Source organism: Homalodisca vitripennis, chromosome 7, assembly GCF_021130785.1.
Source record: "Homalodisca vitripennis isolate AUS2020 chromosome 7, UT_GWSS_2.1, whole genome shotgun sequence".
In the NCBI taxonomy this organism is placed as follows: Eukaryota; Metazoa; Arthropoda; class Insecta; order Hemiptera; family Cicadellidae; genus Homalodisca; species Homalodisca vitripennis.
Window position 1 is genome coordinate 56851841 of NC_060213.1, and position 19456 is coordinate 56871296.

The 19456-nt window shown below is 32.6% G+C and overlaps 2 protein-coding genes across 4 annotated transcripts in view; one reads left to right on the forward strand and one right to left on the reverse strand.

Moving 5' to 3' along the window:
- Positions 1–623: 623 nt before the first annotated feature.
- Positions 624–16033, reverse strand: LOC124365837 (phosphomevalonate kinase). The gene is made up of 4 exons (XM_046821892.1): positions 15621–16033; positions 11015–11217; positions 8677–8823; positions 624–5296 (listed from the first exon to the last, which is right to left on the reverse strand). The coding sequence occupies exons 1-4, from the start codon at positions 15695–15697 to the stop codon at positions 5151–5153; spliced, it is 573 nt and encodes a 190-aa protein (XP_046677848.1). The 5' UTR covers positions 15698–16033; the 3' UTR covers positions 624–5150.
- Positions 16034–16128: 95 nt separating this feature from the next.
- LOC124365836 (arrestin domain-containing protein 17-like) overlaps positions 16129–19456 on the forward strand; it is a 39556-nt gene continuing 36228 nt past the window's right edge. For all 3 annotated transcript variants that reach the window (XM_046821891.1, XM_046821890.1, XM_046821889.1), the window contains exon 1: positions 16129–16518. In XM_046821891.1, coding sequence (XP_046677847.1) covers positions 16404–16518 — 115 coding nt within the window. In that variant the 5' untranslated portion in view covers positions 16129–16403. The remainder of the gene's footprint in view (positions 16519–19456) is intronic.

Consider the following 19456-nt stretch of genomic DNA (forward strand, 5'->3'; position numbering starts at 1 on the left):
TAAAATGTTCATTTAACTGCTTAATTGAACAATATGATAATGTGCAAGGATTTATAAATACATGTATATTTTGATAAAGTTATAGATAAATGTTTGTGAAATACTTAATTATTACTTTATAGATTTTATGTAGCATTTATAACTATGAGTTTTGTTTTAATTTAACTTTTCTTAATTTTTTTTTGTAAAAAATGTCTTTTTTATTGTTTTCTTTAGTTAATGAACGATAAAATTTTAGTTGTTCATCAAAATGTTAGAAGTATGAGACAGAATTTTGACATTTTCATATCTGAATTACAGGCAAATTGTATCTTTCCTGATATTATCATCTTATCAGAAACATGGATAAATACAAACGAAGTTGACTTTTATAAAATACCAAATTATAATTTAATAACTCAATGTAATGATAATTATAGAGCTGGAGGTGTGGCGGTTTATATTAACGATTTAATCAACAATGTAGATTGTGTCCAATTTGAGTTACAATCGGCAGATGCGTTATTGATATCTTTTGTTTTTTGTAAAGAAACATTTTATTTACTTGCTGTATATAGGTTTGTGTTTAATGCAGCTGATATTTTCATCGATGAGTTGAGGAACCAATTTAATAAGTCAAATTGTAATTTTAAAATATGGCAAACTTTTTACTTATTGGAGACATTAATATAAATATATTGGACAATTTCTGTGCATCTGTAGATAGTTATAAAACTCTGATGGCTATAAACGGGTTTGAGAGTTTAATACGGGAGCCAACACGAATTACAGAACAGTCTGAAAGTTGCATTAATCATGCTTATATGAGAGTGTCCAGTAAGAACAGGATTATTGTAGACGCGTCTGTGATACACGCGGACATCACAGACCACTCCATGGTCTGTGTGGGCGTGCAGGTGTGCTGTGCGCGGGGAGAGGGTGGTGAGCCTGTGCTGTCCTCGCCCCGCTACCACACTGATTACGCTCGGCTCGATCAGCTATTGGATAGCGCAGACTGGTCTGTTGTCTATAATCAGGCAAATGCGTCTTTGGCGTTTGATGAGTTTTTAGGAACTTTACAAAGTTTCTCAATACAAAGTAGAGTGGAATTACGACAGATAAATCAATATAAATTTTAAAAACCGTGGATTACTAATTTTATTTGTTCAAAAATTAAGAGAAGGAACCATATTTTTAAACTGGTTAAGAACCACCCAAACAATACCAAATTGAAAATTTATTACTTAAAATTTAGAAATAGACTTCATACATACATAAAAGAGCAAAAAATTAATTTTTATAAACGAAAGTTTGAAAATTGCAATAGAAATTCCAAGGGCACATGGAAAGTTTTGAAAGAAGTGACTGGTCAAGCTAAACAAATCAAGCAGACTATAACACTAGACATGAATCACACATTGATTTCTGATCCTTTTTCTGTTGCAAACTATTTCAATGATTACTTTTTAAATATAGTGAGTAAACTAAACTTAAACGATCCTCAATTAAAAAATTTTCCTCTACTGCATTATAAAAATTCCTTTACAAAAGTATACCAAGTAAATTCAATTTTTATTGATTCAGTTCTACCACATGAGCTGATGAGCGTTATTAAATCACTTAAAAATAATACTTCACCGGGTCTGGATGGAATTAGTTCCTTCACGATTAAGAAGATCTATCCCAAAATCATGGATGTCTTGTTGTACATAATTAATTTGAGTTTCAACAATGGAGTCTTTCCAACGCAGTTAAAAAATGCAGTAGTAATACCAATATTTAAAAAAGGTTCTGATTTGAACAGCAGTAATTATCGTCCTATATCTTTGCTTTCATGCTTCTCAAAAATCTTTGAAAAACTAATGAAACAAAAATTGTTGAAATTTTTTGAAATAACAAATTTTTTTAGTAATAATCAATTTGGATTTAGATCTGGTATGAATACAGAGATCACTGTTGCATTTCATGACAGATGTGAATGATGGTTTGAATGAGGGTAAATGTATTAGTGGTCTTTTCCTCGAAATAACGAAAGCTTTTGACACAGTGAATCATAAAATTGTATTGGATAAATTACATCAATGTGGAGTGCGTGGAATTGCATACAAATGGTTTCAGAGTTACTTGGAAGATAGGAAGCAATGTGTAAGAGTTAATTCTGTATTAAGTGACTCTGGAATAATAAAGCAAGGTGTACCCCAAGGATTTGTCCTGAGAGCAATATTATTCATTGTCTACATAAATGACTTATGCAATGGTAGTTTACAAGGAAAAATTACTTCTTTTGCTGACGACACAGCTCTCTGCTATTCAGAATCTAGTTGGAACAGTATAAGGTCCAGTATGGAAAATAATTTGGAAGCACTTCAGTGGTGGTTTACTATGAATCACATGCTGCTGAGTGTAGAAAAAACTAAATATATAAATTTCAGCCTCAAAAAAGATATTTACTTCGAAAATCAAGTTTATTACAAATGTGCTAAGTCAGTGTCTAGGTGTTCAAACTGTATGTATCGGGAATAGTTGTGCTGTAGTTGATAGAGTGACGCATATAAAGTATTTAGGAATTTTTGTTGATAGCGAGGTTAATTGGAAAATTCACATAAACCATTTGAAAAACAAAATTAATAATATTTTAAGGTATTTTTATTTTCTTAGGAAGTTATGTAATGAAAGAGTTATGCGTATGCTATATTTCTCATTGATTCAGAGCAGAATTGATTATGGAATTATCTTTTGGGGCAGTACATACGATACTTATCTGAATGCAATATATGTTCAACAAAAACATACAGTTAGGTTAATATTAAATAAAGGAAAGACAGTCCATTCACGTCCCCTTTTTTTGGAGTTGAAAATTTTACCTTTGAAATATATTTTTGTATATAAAGTTCTAAAAATTTTCTTTTGCAAGAGAGGTAACATGCCACAAAAAAATATAGAATATAAGCAAAAATTAAGTTCCGGGAATCAATTTACAAGATGTAAATAATAAAAATAATAAAAATTGATATTTTTACTTTGTTAATTTTTTAAATTTCAAAACGTCTGTTACTTTCTGGATAGCCTACAAATAAACTTATCAAATGTACTTATCAGTTATTAATTTGACAACATTGATAAAAATTAATTCACATTGTCTCATTAATAGTTTAGGAATTTAGCCAGAAACAGGAACTTTAATACTGAGCTAGGCAAAAAATATTGAGAAAAGTACATTTTCCTATATCTTGAAATACAATAAGTGTTTCTGGTTAACTTAACCCCTCCTGGGATTTATTTAAAAATAATTAAGACAAAATATTGTCATTTTATTAAAAAATAAAAAGGAAACATTGTAGTGGAAACAATTTTTATTTTCTTTCCTGTCATTTCGAATGTCTGTTGCAGAATTAATGTAGGTTTGAGTAGGTCAAGATTTTTAAAATCATTTCAACCTAAACTGAATACTTTACGAGGTGGTGTCAGAAAGTGCCCGGATCTAACTTACTATTTTTTTTAACGTGACTGTACAAGCCGGCGTGCCAGTAGCCCTGCCGCAATAGGTGCTAAATCATTGTGCTGAGCTTCGTGGTTGTGAGTGGTTAGGGTTTGTCTAAAAGTTGTGCTTTGTTATTGTGTTATCATTATGTAGCGTCTTCTGTGATGGCTGATAAATTGGAGCAATGGCAATTGCATCAAGCTTTGCTTTAAACTTAAGAAATCGCTAACGGAAACATTTGAAATGTTTCAAGGAGCTTTACAAGAACATTCACTGAGCAGAACACAGTTTTTTTAGTGGTATACACGTCAAAACTGGCAGAACTTAAATTGAAGATGATTCAGAACGGCCTTCCAGAAGCAAAACAGATGAAATTGTTGGTAAAATTCTGCACATCATTCATGAAAATTGTTGTCAGACAATAAATGACTTATGTAGTAATGTCAGTATTAGCTATGGAGCTATCAAGAAATTTTAACCAAATATCTAGGCATGCGTCGAGTTGCTGCAAAATTTGTTCCTCGGCTTTTAACTGTTGATCAGACGTGTTGATGTGTGCAGTGAATTCAAATAGACATCTGAAAGTAAACCCCACATTTATATCCAGGATCTTAACTGATGATGAAATTTGTTTCTATAGTTATGACTCAGAAACAAAACAGCAGTTATTAGTGTGGAAACGTCCACAATCACCAAGACCGATAAAAGCAAGACAAGTGAGACAAAAGCAATGCTCATGGTTTCTTTTGACATTAAAGGCATTGTCCATCATGAGTTCGTGCCACCTGGTGTTAGAGTGAACTCCGATTTTTATTGTGATGTTCTGAGGCGTTTAAGGGAAAATGAGCATTGAAAAAGGCCTGATTTGTGGAAACACAAAAACTAGCCGTACCATCACGACATCGCTCCAGCCCACGCTTCCATGAAATCAACACAGTTTTGACCAAAAACAACATAACTACCATTCCACATCCTGCTTACTCGCCAGATTTAGCCCCTTTCGACTTTTCTTTCTTTCCAAAAGTGGAAATGCATATGAAAGGTCTTTGTTTGGACAATGTTGAGGACATAAAAAAAATTTCAGTCATGGAAAAAACACTGTGTTTGTCTTATCAACTCAAATGGAAGACCTAGTTCAGGAACTTTCTGATACTACCTGGTAAAAGCGTGTGCAAAACTCTGAATTATTCGTAAATTCCTGCAATAGATTTTTATAGATAAGCTAAATAGCTGTTAATTTATCAAGCAGGAAAATATTTTCAATGTCTTACCAGCTACAAAAGTGGATTTCAGCAATATTGATATTTTAGATAGATCATACTCTATTTAATATGCTATTTGATATACCAACCACAATATTATTTTTAATACATTAAAATTAAGCTCGGCCCAAAAATATATGAGCGGTTTGTGCAAAAAGTTTGGCTTGGCTCAAACTAAAAAGTGAGGTTCACACACTGTTAATTTAGTAAACTAATGTTTAACAGTGAAGGTTATATTAGAATATATAACTACCTGTATTGGTTGATTTATCTTCACGTTTCTTAAGTAAAGTACTACTACTAAGTAAACTACTATGAACTGATGAAGAAAAGGCACATCTTGAATTTCCATAATTACCACTGATTATAAGACCTGAGAACCTCATTTGTATCTTTACGATAATTTAGTCTCTTGTCTTAGAGCAATGTTAGATTGTCGCTGCAGCCTTTCTAATTATCTCAGTGAGTCTCTTGATATCTGGCTGTAGATCATCGAGACTGCCATTGTTCTCAATAATTATGTCCCAATCTTGTACTGAATCCAGATTACACTCAGTTTCTTGATCATCAATCCCTGAAACATAAAAAAAAATCAATTTTTAATTTTATATCAGCTTAATTTGGGTAAATACAGAAACTTTTACATGCTAGCCCAAGTTCTCCCTTATTTGACCAAAACAATATCAGTGGATGTATTCCTCCTCCTCCAGACGACACAGGACTACATGTTTAACAGCATTGTCATAGTCTATAGCTTTTTTGCAAGTTATTCTTTTTATTTGACATACAAAAAAAGGGGGAAGGATGCCAATGTTGTTGTTCTAGAAATGTCTTTCTGTTCTTATAACACATTATTATGACAAATATTAGCATTTCTGTTATTATTTCAAGTCATCCATTTTTAATAGTGAATTAGGAGATTAAAATCTATAACTTCGAAGCACCTTTATCGAGTTACAAATAATGAATCTACTTGGTATGATTTTCAATGCAATTTTGCTTCAAATGTAAATATGAAAGAATAGTCTTTAAAGACAAGATCGAACTCCAAAACCCCAATAATTTAAATTAAGTTCAGATTCCAGGAGTTAAGTCTGCAACAGCATCAGATTTCAGATGCTGCTGTGAGAGGAAGATGAACTGGAGCTTAACTCAAAATTCACATTGAATCAACTCTTCCCACCATAGCTATGTTATGAATACAAAGCATCAGGTACATGAAAACACTTTCTTGAAGGTTGCTTCTTAGAAGACGTACATCAGTTCATAAAAAATTGGGAATAGCAACATACAAATCAAAAACAAAACCATAGGATATAATACTTTTGATGTGTCAAATATTTATAATATTTAATAATCCTTAGAAACTAAAAACATCCTAGAAATTTTTCAACTTATACAGTTTTTACATAAGAACACACAATTTGTCAGCATTTTTGTATTGTGTAAAGCTTATGTATTCATCGATACCAACATTTGGATGAACACATTTTAGTACACAGTGAATGTGACATAATGTGGATGATATAACAGGCTATTTAGGAAGCTTAGGTTCTGACATATGTAGGTTCTATGAGAAGTTGGACATGTAGCTTTAGTAGTGGACCTTTGTGTCTTAAAATGTTCAAAACAACCATTTTTAGGCTTATGTAAGATTTTATATTTTATGTATGACTAGCAGTTGCCCGCGACTTCACACACAATTTCTCGTTGAAAAACAGTACACTATATTCACGTATTCTTTTTCTGTCATATTCTAAACATTCCTGAAATAATTGATAGTTGTTCCTTCGTGAGCCTCTTGGGCCTATTATGAAGGTATGTACCATATTTCCTGCCTCTATCTTTCATGGTTTTTGCTAATCTGGTTATAAAGAATTAAATTCGGCCTGTTGAAATTAATTTTCTGTCTAAGATATTTCCAGTATTATTGTGGAGTTTGCATTGTGCTCAGATCAAGAAAATGTATAGACGAAAACCAATTTTGATCATAAAGGCTCTTTTCATTTATCTTCGATCTAACCAAATTCAATTATCTAATCTAATATTCATGGCTTTGTACAATGAGGTGGTTTTTATAACAGCGTTTAATAGTATTGCCATTGCATTAGATAGTTTATTAACCATTGGTGATATCTAAATTTAAAATTAGCCAATACCTTCGTCTATGCAATCTGTATTACACTACTGATCACGCAGTTTACAATAATACAATATTTTCTTAAATTTTAAATGTAAACAAATGTTTTTACCTCTTTGATAAACTTCAGCTGGAAGTATTAACAGTTGTTAAGTATCATTTCACTTTGTATTACGTTTCGTAGCGCAGTCTGCCGGATCCAATGTAAAAAACTCTAACATCAACATCAATTTATAAATAAAAAATTGATTAAATAAACTATTTAAATCGGACCAAATCTAAACCATTCTCGAATCCTGTTAGGTTTTCATATTAGTTATAATAATTAATCAAACTTACACATTAATATAGTTTTTTACTAATAATCAAAATGTTGTATGTTATTTAGAACTGCTCTTTGCCCAACATTGTTCGATACCATTTTAATTATAAGCCATCTATTTTCACTTATCTTTGTACACACACACACACACCGCCTGCATTCAAAATCTATAGTGGTCCGATTGTCACGTGGTATGAGGTGACTTCTGTCGACCAATCAGGCGTCCAGGACGCAGACAAGAAGCCCCCCGAGGCATCTCTCCAGTTCTTCTAAAGACTCCGTCTCGCTAGGTTGTACGTCAACACCAGCTTTAACTAAGTTCGGGCCGTGCCCCCTTGTCTTGTCTCTTGTGAACTGTAAGCCGTTCTATGGCCATTAGCAGTCCCCTTGCCGGACATTATTTTGTTAACGAGCCAACCAGTTCTTCTAAAGACTCCGTACAGCTAGGTTGTACGTCAACACCAGCTTTAACTAAGTTCGGGTCGTGCCCCCTTGTCTTGTCTTTTGTGAACCGTAAGCCGTTCTATGGCAATTAGCAGTCCCCTTGCCGGACATTATTTTGTTAACGAGCCAAAAGTAACTTTGTCTCAGCGTTTGTGAGTGAACCGAAAACAGTGTCAAGTGAAGGTGGAATCTTCATCCAACAACAAGGACTCCACCAGTGCAACGTTCCTTGGAAGCAACCCAGGTCGAACTGCAATCAACCCAACTTCATTTGTGTCGAGGTATCAGACAATGGACGGTGCAAGGTAACAGTGTTTCATCATTCTTATCATGGTCCTTCGCAACTAAAGACAATTTTCTTCTCAACCAAGATTTAAAAATCCTCAACTAATTCGGACATTTTTGGACATTTTTAATAGAAAACGAAAATCATTTTAACACCTGTATTCTTGATTTAATTGTGTGCCTTTTTTCTAATACTATGTTTTGTGAGCTCATTTCCTATTTTTATGTTTCCCATTCGACTAATAGTTATTGTTAGAAAATCAACGTATGGGCTCCACCTGCTCAGCTATCGAAGTATGAGTTTAATATTAGACATTTTATTGATCCTTCGAACATAATTGAGGCCCGCCAAGCCGGATCTCCTACATAATTTTTGGTCCTTCTGACCGGATATTTTCCAAATCCCCATCAACACACACACGAAATTTCATCAAAATCGATCCAGTCGTTTCAGTCACATACACACGAACACAAGAAATATATATATATATAAAGATTTATCTTTTAACAACTTAGTAACAAAAGTATAATGATTGCTACTACTAGAGTTAACACTTGAAAAATGTAGTTACTGATGAAAAAAAAGTATTGAACAGTGTTAATTGATACTTATTTAGTATACTATACACAGGTATAATAGCTTTTTCAATATGAAACTGTAAGGAATGTAGCACACACCACATTGCTGACCAGATCAGCAAGATAGTACATGGTAACGTAGTTAGTAGACCTACATTTTAGACTGACGGTAACATTGACTCACCAGGGGTGAACACCCATCCCCTTTTTATTCTCTGTCCTTCACTTGAGCAAACTCTGACCGTTATTATATGCTTGTAGTTGTCTCGGAACCATTGTAAGTCAGTCCGTCTACGCATGTCACTTACGATCCATACAGGCTTCTTTTCCGCTGAAATGATACAAAATGGTATCCATTAACAATTTTTTCACTTTTTGCTAAATAGCAATAAATCGATATCTTCACAAAAATTAAACTGTTGAAATTCACTCGGAGGGTTTTAAAAAATATTCTAAAGTTTTAACGGGAAATTGACAGTGTTATGAAATAATATAATTTAATTTATATTGGTGTTATATATGATAACAAAAACAGCTTGCACAATTTCTGAGCACAACAAGCTATTTGGTCTGAGACTACAACCTGAGAAACAGTAAAGCACAATAACATCAGGTTAATTGCATTGGACTTACAAATTAAGCATTTGAGACAGAGCACAATTTTTACAAAATCAGAGATAACAATCAATAGTATAGTGAGTCTGTGTTGCAGTAATGAAGAATACAATACTGATAAGACATAAATTCATATAGTTCCTTCACTAAAAACCTAGAGAATAGGAAAATACAGTGACAAGGTTCAGAAACAAGGGCAAACACTGTATTGCATTTTTATAACAAAGGGCTCATGTATACTTTCCAAGAACATGTTTGACCAAGGACAGTAAGCCAGAATCGTTCTGTAAACAGACAGAAGTGTCCTTTTAAGAAACTGTTGTGTATTTTATGTCCTTAATATTTTAAACAGCTGTGCTTCAATCACAAAAACTATTAATATATATTAAATCAGAGGTGCATAGCTAAGAGAGGTCTACAAACTTTGACTTCGGCAATGCTTCGCCTTACAATAGTAGCTACTGAAGTCTAAGGAAATACTTAACTAAACAACGAACAACATCATTTATCATTTTTTGCAAATGTAATTATTGATAGATTGGTAATACCAAAAATAGGCACACACTCAGCACTTAAATATACCCTAATGAACTTTGACATAACTAGCACTAATATATTTTGTTTTCTGCCATTTTGACATCACCATCTTAGAAATGTGTAGGCATTCTTAAAAGCCGATTTCAAATTTGTGCTTCTTGACCAGAAAAACCTACATACTAATTTTATACTAATTTTCATACTAATTTTATTAAAATCCACCCAAAAATTACTAGGGTCGAAGGATAACCTATTTTTTCCTCTTGTTTGTTGTTCCCACCTGGAAAATGAGGGTAAACTGATATCAGGTATGGGTTTCTTGACCAAAAATCCCATAATCGAAGTTTTGTGTAAATCCGTTTATAGTGCGCCTAGGAAATAACCGGATTAGTATTGGGAGAGCCACAGAAAGGACACAATAAGGCTGAATATCATATGGTTGGTCATGTGCCTCCCTCTCCCATCCCTCCTTGAGTTTCATTTGGCTCCCGCCATTATTCCGCCCGTAACACCAGTTATAAGCAGTTAACCCGTCTTATAACATACACGCTATTCACCCGACTTGGATTTCAATACTATTTCACACATTTTTTGTTTTTTATTTCACACATAAAAATACATGATGTACATAAAGCAAATTCATAATTTAATGTTAAAATTGTATAAAAAAACTCTCTCGCACACACACACATGCCCATACAAAAGGTGTTCGGCAAGTGATAATTAATTTTTAATGTTATATTTAAAATATAAATAAGACATAATAAATTGGATCACAAGATTTTATTACATAAAAATGTGCAGGTAAAAAAATGTTACGATGACTGGGACAATTGGAAAACATTCCAGATTCAGAACATGGAATAAATTTAAGACTATCAAATTCTAAATCCAAAATGCTTCTAGTAGCATTTTTCACTATCTATTGTTCCTAAATGGCCAAAATATTGAATATTTCAGCATTTGAAGTAGATATTACATTACAACACATAAATTGGACATCGGCAGTGAAAGGGATAATTTGCTGATCTGTGGGCTCAAGAAATATAGCATGTTCCATGTAAGTAACTGATATTAATTAGGTTTTTTGGATTCCATGCTGGTCTGATACAAACAAATACCAAATTATTTCGTTAAATTAAAATTATAACTAATGCATCTGCAAAATGAGCCATGTAAAATGTTGCTTTATGTCACTAACCTCTAAAAAAAAGATGACATTTAACGAATTAAATAATACAAAACATTAAACATATATGTAAATCTTTTTTAATTATACATTAAAATATTATAACTTATGTAAATTTAAACAAAACTTTAATGCTCAAACAAGAATGTAGACAATCCGATGACATAAAACACTGACTTACCACAAGTCATTTCAATAGCAGCTCGACAGAAGTAACCATAATCAGACTTTCTTACTTGTTCACTCCATTTGATCATTTCCAACCGATACTGTTCTTTATAGCTGCTTGTGCCCATCAGCTGGTCATAATCCAGCCCCTTAACTTTGGAAAAGTAAGATTTTATAGGGGCTGAGACTTTAATTAAAACTGCTTCTTCTTTAACACTGTAATTGAACAAATAACTAATGTTATAAATTATTATTCATGAAAATCGGGCATTAAAAAGTCAATTATGAATAGCAAGAGAAAGTGAAACAGCTTACTGTTTTTTGCTTAAATATTTATAATTTTGTGTTGCTTCAAGGAAACATTGATGAAGCTAGTGTTACTCACACACACTATGTAAATGTACACAAATGTGCAGGGATTTCTATCAGCATATAACACATAAGAATTTATATTGTTTACCAGTGATTACAGAGTAATTTAATTAAGTATTTTAATATGACAGCAAGCGCACTAGAGTGTCTGTCGCAGTCAACATGTAAATTCTTATCATAAAAAGTAGCTTTCTTTTATGTGTTTTACAAAGATGTCGACATACGAGTTATTTACAAAACCTCTTTTACTATAAAAGGCTAAGTTACCTACTCTTACTCCCAGGGCCATTTATATCGCAGGTGATATTTAGCCGCACCAACAAAGCTCCTCCATCTTGAACGGTCCTCTGCATCTTCCTCTGAAGCGCCCATCTTCTCCATATCAGCCTTCACCTGGTTCCACCATCTCACTTTCGGTCTCCCACGGGGCCGTCTTCCTTCTGGGTTACCGTACATTACCCTCCTCAGTTTGCACTCCTCTTCTCTTCTTAAAACATGGCCTGCCCAACGGAGTCTTCTGCACTTTATTTCTCCTATTACATCCGTACTATTGTAGAGCTCCCTGATTTCTCTATTATGTTTTCTTCTCCATACCCCTTGTTCATATGATGGTATCATGAACAATGCCATCATCATAAGTTACCTAATCTAAATTAAAATATATTAAATGCTCAAAAGTGCAGCTATCACATAAATAAATATTTCCTTAAAATGCAGGAAAATTCTTATATTGATCAAAATGGTGAATGGTGTCTTTCCGCATGTCATGTTGCATCTATATTCAAGTCCGAAAAACGAACTGATGTTTCTAATAACATGTCTTTATAGATACAATTTGCTCTAACAAAAATATTCAAGATTAGAGTTTGACCTGGGATGTTTGCTACGGAGCAACATGGGTTTACGCATGGAATTAATCTACTTCTACAAATTTTATTCTTATTGATTCAAGATTCAAAAAGTCTTTATTCGTGAAATGCACATCATGTACAAGAATAGTGTCAAGTAAAACATAATAAGAATACTGTCAAATAATATATATATATATATATATATATAATAGTTAACTCCAAATTTACCTTCTTTCCAAAAATTCCTCAAATGAATAAAGTGCTAGGTTCAGCAGGTAAGATTTTAATTTCATTTTCATTTTTTAAAGTTTTGTTCTTTACTTACCTCTCTTGGTATTATTGCCTCTGTTATATGTAACAAAATTATATATATACACTATATCCTACTAGACTTCTCTAAAGCTTTCAACAGAATCAACAATGACATCTTGATATCTAAATTCAAGGATATCACATTTTCAGTCTACTTTGCATTGGATAAGGAGTTAGCTAGCCGATGACTCCAGGTAATCAGGTTTGCTGACGCACACTTTAGACCGATTCCAGTCTTGTCCAGTGTGCCCCAAGGATCTCACTTGGCTTCATTCCTGTTAAATCTCTTTTTGAATGATATTGTCATTGTGATCTCCAAAATATCTGCAATTTCCAGATGACATCAAGGTTTCACTTGAAGTGGCTTGTCTGCATGATTATCACCATGTACAAACATTTTTGGATACGATAGTGACAAGGTGTCTACTAAATGCTATGGATATGAATGATTCTCTAAAGTGCCGTCATCACGTGTTGAAGGATCACTCATCCAGTTACCTTTGACAACACTGGCATTGCACTGAATCAAATGGAAGGACCTGGGAGTGGTAATGGCATAGGATTTCACCCCGGGGACAAACTTGCCCTGATCAAGATATGATATGTAAATATAAGCAGTCTGAGAAGCCTACTAATGTAAAAAAAGCTAAGATGGGCTTTTTAATTTAACAACAGCCTTTAGATTTATAGTAAAAGTTAGATAGTATCTTTATCGTTGATATCTGTATTACAGTACTAACCAAGCACTGCATATTTAATATTTACTAAAACATACAGTTAATAGTATAATTTTTGTAACTAGATAAACTCTTATGTTCTACAGTGATTACAGAGGAAACAAATAAGTATTGTTACTGTCAAGCTTATTATTTCTTTTCAAGGCTATAAATATAGACAAATTCATAATATTAGTTAAATTAATTTAACATATGGTTGTGTTGTCATAAAACAATGTTTACATAGAACAGTTGATTACATTTTAACAGGTTTTTTCAGTTATTAATAACATTTACAGCAAACAAATTTTGTATTCCTTACTGGATTTTTCACAACTTTAGAAAACAGTGAGACGTGGCCCAGAGAGATTTTTGGAATATGAATAGACTTGTATGCTTACCAGTGATCCTATGAATATCCATGTAAAATTTCAGTACAATCAGTCCAGTAGTTTTTACGTGATTTGAGTAAAACACACACACACACAGATACTGTGTTTTTCTACATTATAGCATAGATAGGCTACATTAACTCAAGAATTTGTCTGAAAAATATTTTCTACAATGAATAACATAGAGAGTAATTGTCATACCCAAATGTCTATATTGAGAGTTTTGGCAATTTGTCCTCTAGTGAATTTCAGAAAACTAGAGGCATGTAGTGATGGGACTTGACTACTTTTTACAACAGACTAGTGATTAGCTGACTACATTCAAACACTGACTACACTAATCGACAAGTTTTTCTTGTCTTGACATGAAAAGAAGTCTACTGTTGCCAATGATAATTCTAGTCATCAGTTGGTTTGGTACTTTAGTTCCAGACACTGGAGTTTCATCCTTCTTGAAGCGTATTATCCTACGTAACTATATCATTATAAAATCAATCTTCAACTTCATCAGTGCTCTTACAGTTCGACACTATTTGGAACTATCTTTAGCTGGTAGATCAACAAACCCTCTCCTTTATTGTGAGAAATTTAAAAATGTAATTTCAGACATATAATACTTGCAAAAAATGAATATGTTTGCCAGCAACGTCCAGTCCATTCTGAGAAACTTTTTCCGATTGCCGGACAAGTAGCAAATGATAGAAGGAATACACTTGTCCCAAAAATTGTTAATAAAATATCGTTTTTACATTCTAATATGAAATAAAAATAATATAATTCAAACAATGATGTAACCTACTGTAAAGTAAGTACAAAGGAATTTTGTAATCTAACACTGAAAAATACAAGTACAATGTTATAAAACTTGAGCATTTTCTTTAAAATACCTAAGTTATACTAAAAGTATAAAGGTTAATTATCTTTGTTATGTAGAAAAATTAACAACTAAATTTATACTGAATTAAACTAGTCAATTAGTTTACACTTTACTGTTGTGATAACTGAAGCTTTTTGTTACTAGTAAATGAACAAATTTACATGTTTACTTTAATGTATAAATAACTAGTAGTCAGTCGAATAAATTTAATAGTTGTCATTGTTACAAGCATAAACTCTAGCAAAACGCTACATTATATTGAAATAGTGAACTAACTCATATTAATAATAACTAGTGGTTCAACTACGACTAGTCAAATCAATGGACTAGTCAACTACTTTGGGGGAGACTTTAATAAACGGCCTATACTCTTTATTCGAATGCTATTATCGAAAAATTTGATACATTATCCAACTTCGATGTATGTTAAAATCGTACACAATAAGTTATAAGAAATTACCGTAACAAGAAAAATCTTGTACATTACAATTTTAAATACATAACTTTTACAATAACATTACAAAACCAAGTATGGCCTAGCCTGTAGATATCAAATAAACCTTACAATATTTATAACTTGCCCAGCTTGATATCAATAAGTAATCGCTTTTGTGAAATGGAGGAAAGAATTCTCCCCATGTGTTCCAAGGAGCCAAACCCACATGTTGAAACTACTTAAACACATCTCGTCACTTGTGAGAAATATCTTATATATTTTCCTCATATTCATCGCCTTTTTCAAAGTCTCCAAATATTAGTTAGTACTTCTTGTTGTTTATTGTTTATATTAAAATTACTATATAAGTATAACTAATAAGTTGAAATCATATGCTGAGTTAAATAAATTGTAATATCGAATTATCTTTCGGATAAAAAAAAAGTGAACCATTCGATAATAGCAATCGAATAACGAGTGTAGGCCGATAGTCTATTCCTACTTTGGGCAGACTTCGAACAAACAGGTAGTCGACTAGTGGGTAAGCCATAACATTAGAGGCATGCCAAATTTCAAGCTTCTGTAACATTTGAAAATGGTTACATAGGTAGGCTACTATCAGTAGGAGTAGGTTAGATTTAGTTTAATGATGATAAAAATTACCTATCAAACAATAAATCTGTTACTGTATCCTTTCCAGATTTTCGTTTTCCACTAAAAAGTAAAATCAAATTAGGCATTTTATTCACGACTAGATTGATCAACTAACTAAATGTATAGTGTTTATGACGACATAACCTCAACCACATCAGTTATAAAACATATCAACTGATCTAACATAAGTTTCACTGCTTCAATAATGTCACTCCACTGATGTATCACAAAGATCGTTAATTATAATACAAGAGAAACTTCAATTTTTTTTCAATATGACACGAGCTTTGTCACTTCCTAACTTTTAATAAACTAAACTACTAACCAAACAAACAAATTGCAGAAAGAAATGTAAATACGCAAACTCTACAGCTAAACAGCTGAGACTCTGCTAAGCCGATATGCTTAATCTACTCTCCATAAAAAACTGAAGCAAATTTCAACAGCTGTTTTTAGCAAATCAGCTGATTTCCATCAGTTCATGTTCTGTTTTTTGTTCACCATATGATTCTTGACTGTAGATGTGTGTGGTGTTTTAGTTTATAGGTTAGAATACGCCACACCCCTTTCTCATGGATGAAAACGAATGCGAAGCGAAGTGGTGATGCAGTATTTATATTTAGACATGATTGTAAGAGCCTAAGTAAGGGGGTCAGTTCTCTCACATACATTACTAAGTACAATTAGATCTGATTAGGATATTTTTGACTTGTACAGTTAAATCTTGTTTCAAGTTTTTAATTTAGATTGGTTCTTATTTTCTTGTAGTTTTAATAATTGAATTGCAAAATCATGGGTCTAACAAACTTTCAAATAGTTTTAGACAGCCCCACAGGTGCATATTATGCTGGCACAAATGTAACTGGTAAACTTCAATTTACTCTGGATAAACCTAAAAAAATTAGAGGTAAGTTAAGATTTATGTAAAAAAGTGTATCCTACATAAGATTATATTTTTATATAGGCCTATGCTGTGGTATAAAATGAATAGTATAGTAAGTAGAACACTAAGCTACTTGCATACTACTGGTATATTATGCTGTCTATTGGTTATATATGGGACAGTTGAGTATTAAAAGTGAACTTGTTTAAAAAATCCAATATTAATAAACTATATTGCATCACTAAATCCATCATTTAATAAACTGTGGCTGCAGTGTAGTAAGCTGCCACCACTACAACCAAATCAGAGTACCAAATTATCGATCAGAAATACCTAAACTATCAAATACAAAAACATTCAATCATAGTTTACAATAAGTTATTTATAGCTTTTTTAATCTATTGAATAGACTTTAATAAGTGGCTTACACTAGTTGGGTAGGGTCCAATAAGCGAACCCGGTTTTTTATATCGAAATTGGCAAACGATATTACTTAATCATAACCATCGATATAATCAATCGATACTGATTAATTATTTTTAACAATTAACTTAACCCTTTTACTGCCGGCCATTTTTTTATTGTACCAGTCAAAATTGCCAAGGAGGAAAATCGCTGTCATGCATTCATTTACAAAAAATGCTGTATCTTTTTTATTTTTCATTAGATTTGCATGAATTTTTATTTTATTTACACGCATTTAAATGCTGTTTTTTAAATAATAAAAAGACATTTTAATTTGAAACAAACTCATTATTTAATTTAAAAAATGATGTAAATAAAAAATAAATAAAAAAATAAAAATTGTGTTTGGCATCTGATAATTTATTTTTAAAATTATACTAAAATTATGAACATTATATCATTATAAACTAGAGCAATTGCTTAGAACATATACCAAATTTGAAGGTGCTACCTTGAAACATAGCTGCACTATGAGGATTTTCCCAAAACTGGTAGGCCTCCTCTAGGCCTACCAGTGGAAGTTGAAGGTAAACTTATCTGTGCCACATCCCCCCTCACTATCTAATAACTCCTCATTATCTGATGGTAAGATAAAGTCAGGATCGTCATCAGTGTCATCCACATCACTTTGATTGTCATCAATAGCCCTAACACTAATATCAGATTCGTTCTCGGCATCTGAATCTGATAAATTCTGAAGGAAATTGTCACTCAGTTCGTCTTGCACTTGTACACCACCATCGATTAGACTGTTAATTATTGTTCCCTCACTCACAGGAGAGTTAGATGTAACTCTTTTACTCATTTTATCCTTGATCAACAAAAGTAACACTTCAAAAAACTTTCGATGACATTGTAAACAACAATGAACGAAGATTTCAGTAACATAACCCGATCAACTGGTTTTGACAGCTGTCTAGGTAGTTTGTCAATTCTAGTCAAAGACAACGAAAATAGAAATCCAAAGTTCTTCAAATGGCTTCTTTCATTATCCTTTGCTCCTAAACAACCAAAATACCGAATATTTCGGCATTTGAACATAACAGTAGCCAGTAACAATAAAAAAAACAGACGTCCGACATATCGGACGTTGGCGTTTTCGGCAAAAATGCCGACGTCCGACATATCGGACGTCGGCAGTAAAAGGGTTAAATAATCTATATGAACAGCTGTAAACACTTTCAAATAATACAATTAATTAAGGTAATATTTTAAATTTCACATAAGTAACATTGTGTATTAAAAATGGCTGTCAATCTTAGGAAGCTTCACGAAATTGCTTTAAAAGACGATAAAACATGTTTTTTATGGCTTCAGAATGTTGGGTTAGTACCTAAGAATCCATTATGTGATATTTGTGGAAAGGTAACAAATGTAACTGTCAGAGGAGCTAACATGGTCGTCTTCAGATGCAAAAAAGAAGGTAATGGTGGACACAACTTTAGTAAAAACGCACTGAAAAATAGTTTTTTTGAAGGGTCAAAGTTCGGACTGCGCAATATTGTGACTTTAATGTACTTATTTTCCAGAAATCAGACAAATTACGATTTTTTAATTCTTGAGTGTAGTTCTGATTTACACAGTCCATCTAGAAGTACGATATATGACTGGCTGTCGTTTTGCAGGGAAGTGTGTTTTGTTTGGATAGATGATAAGTTTAATAGGGAAGAAAAGCTTGGAGGTCCTGGAGTGGTGGTGGAAATTGATGAGTGTAAAATTGGTAAACGTAAAAATAACAAAGGGAGGTTGGTAGAAGGAACCTGGATTCTAGGTTTAATAGAAACTATACCGGAAGGACAAAAACGTGGGGGTAGATATAGGATAGAGATTTGTCCTGAAAACAAACGAGATGCAAAAACTCTCATTCCTCTCGTACTAAAACACGTGCAGCCTGGAACAACCATAGTTACAGATATGTGGAAAGCATATTTTGGATTAAGTGATTGTGGTTTTGTCCATTTTACTGTGAACCATAGTGAAAACTTTTTAAACCCAGCAACTGGTGCCAACACTCAGACAGTTGAAAGTTCGTGGAGAGCCGTAAAACGTAGTCTAAGAAGTGGTATCCCAGCCGACCTTCTCGCAGATCACCTCTGTGAATATTTATATAGAAGAGAGGTACGGTTTTCTGAAGAGGATGCATTCAATCATTTCTTAAAAGCTGTAAAAAATTGCTACCCAGGCGAAGACATGTAGATAGTTCAACAAATTTCCGTTTCCTATTATAATTATTTTTTTGTTCTAATTTATTTTCTATTCCCAATGTTTGTTATCATTTCTTAATTATTTATGGTTTTGCTGTTTGATTGTTCTTGTTCTGTTTCATTTAGTTAAAGTTATGAGTTTCCCTGATTTTGCTCATGTTCATTTATTATTTGTTACATCATTAAATTCACATTTTAATTTAAAACATATTATTGTTATTACTTTTATATCAATTGATAGTCTATGATTCGATATGCGAATATTAGGTATCGATGATTATATTCTTCGATAT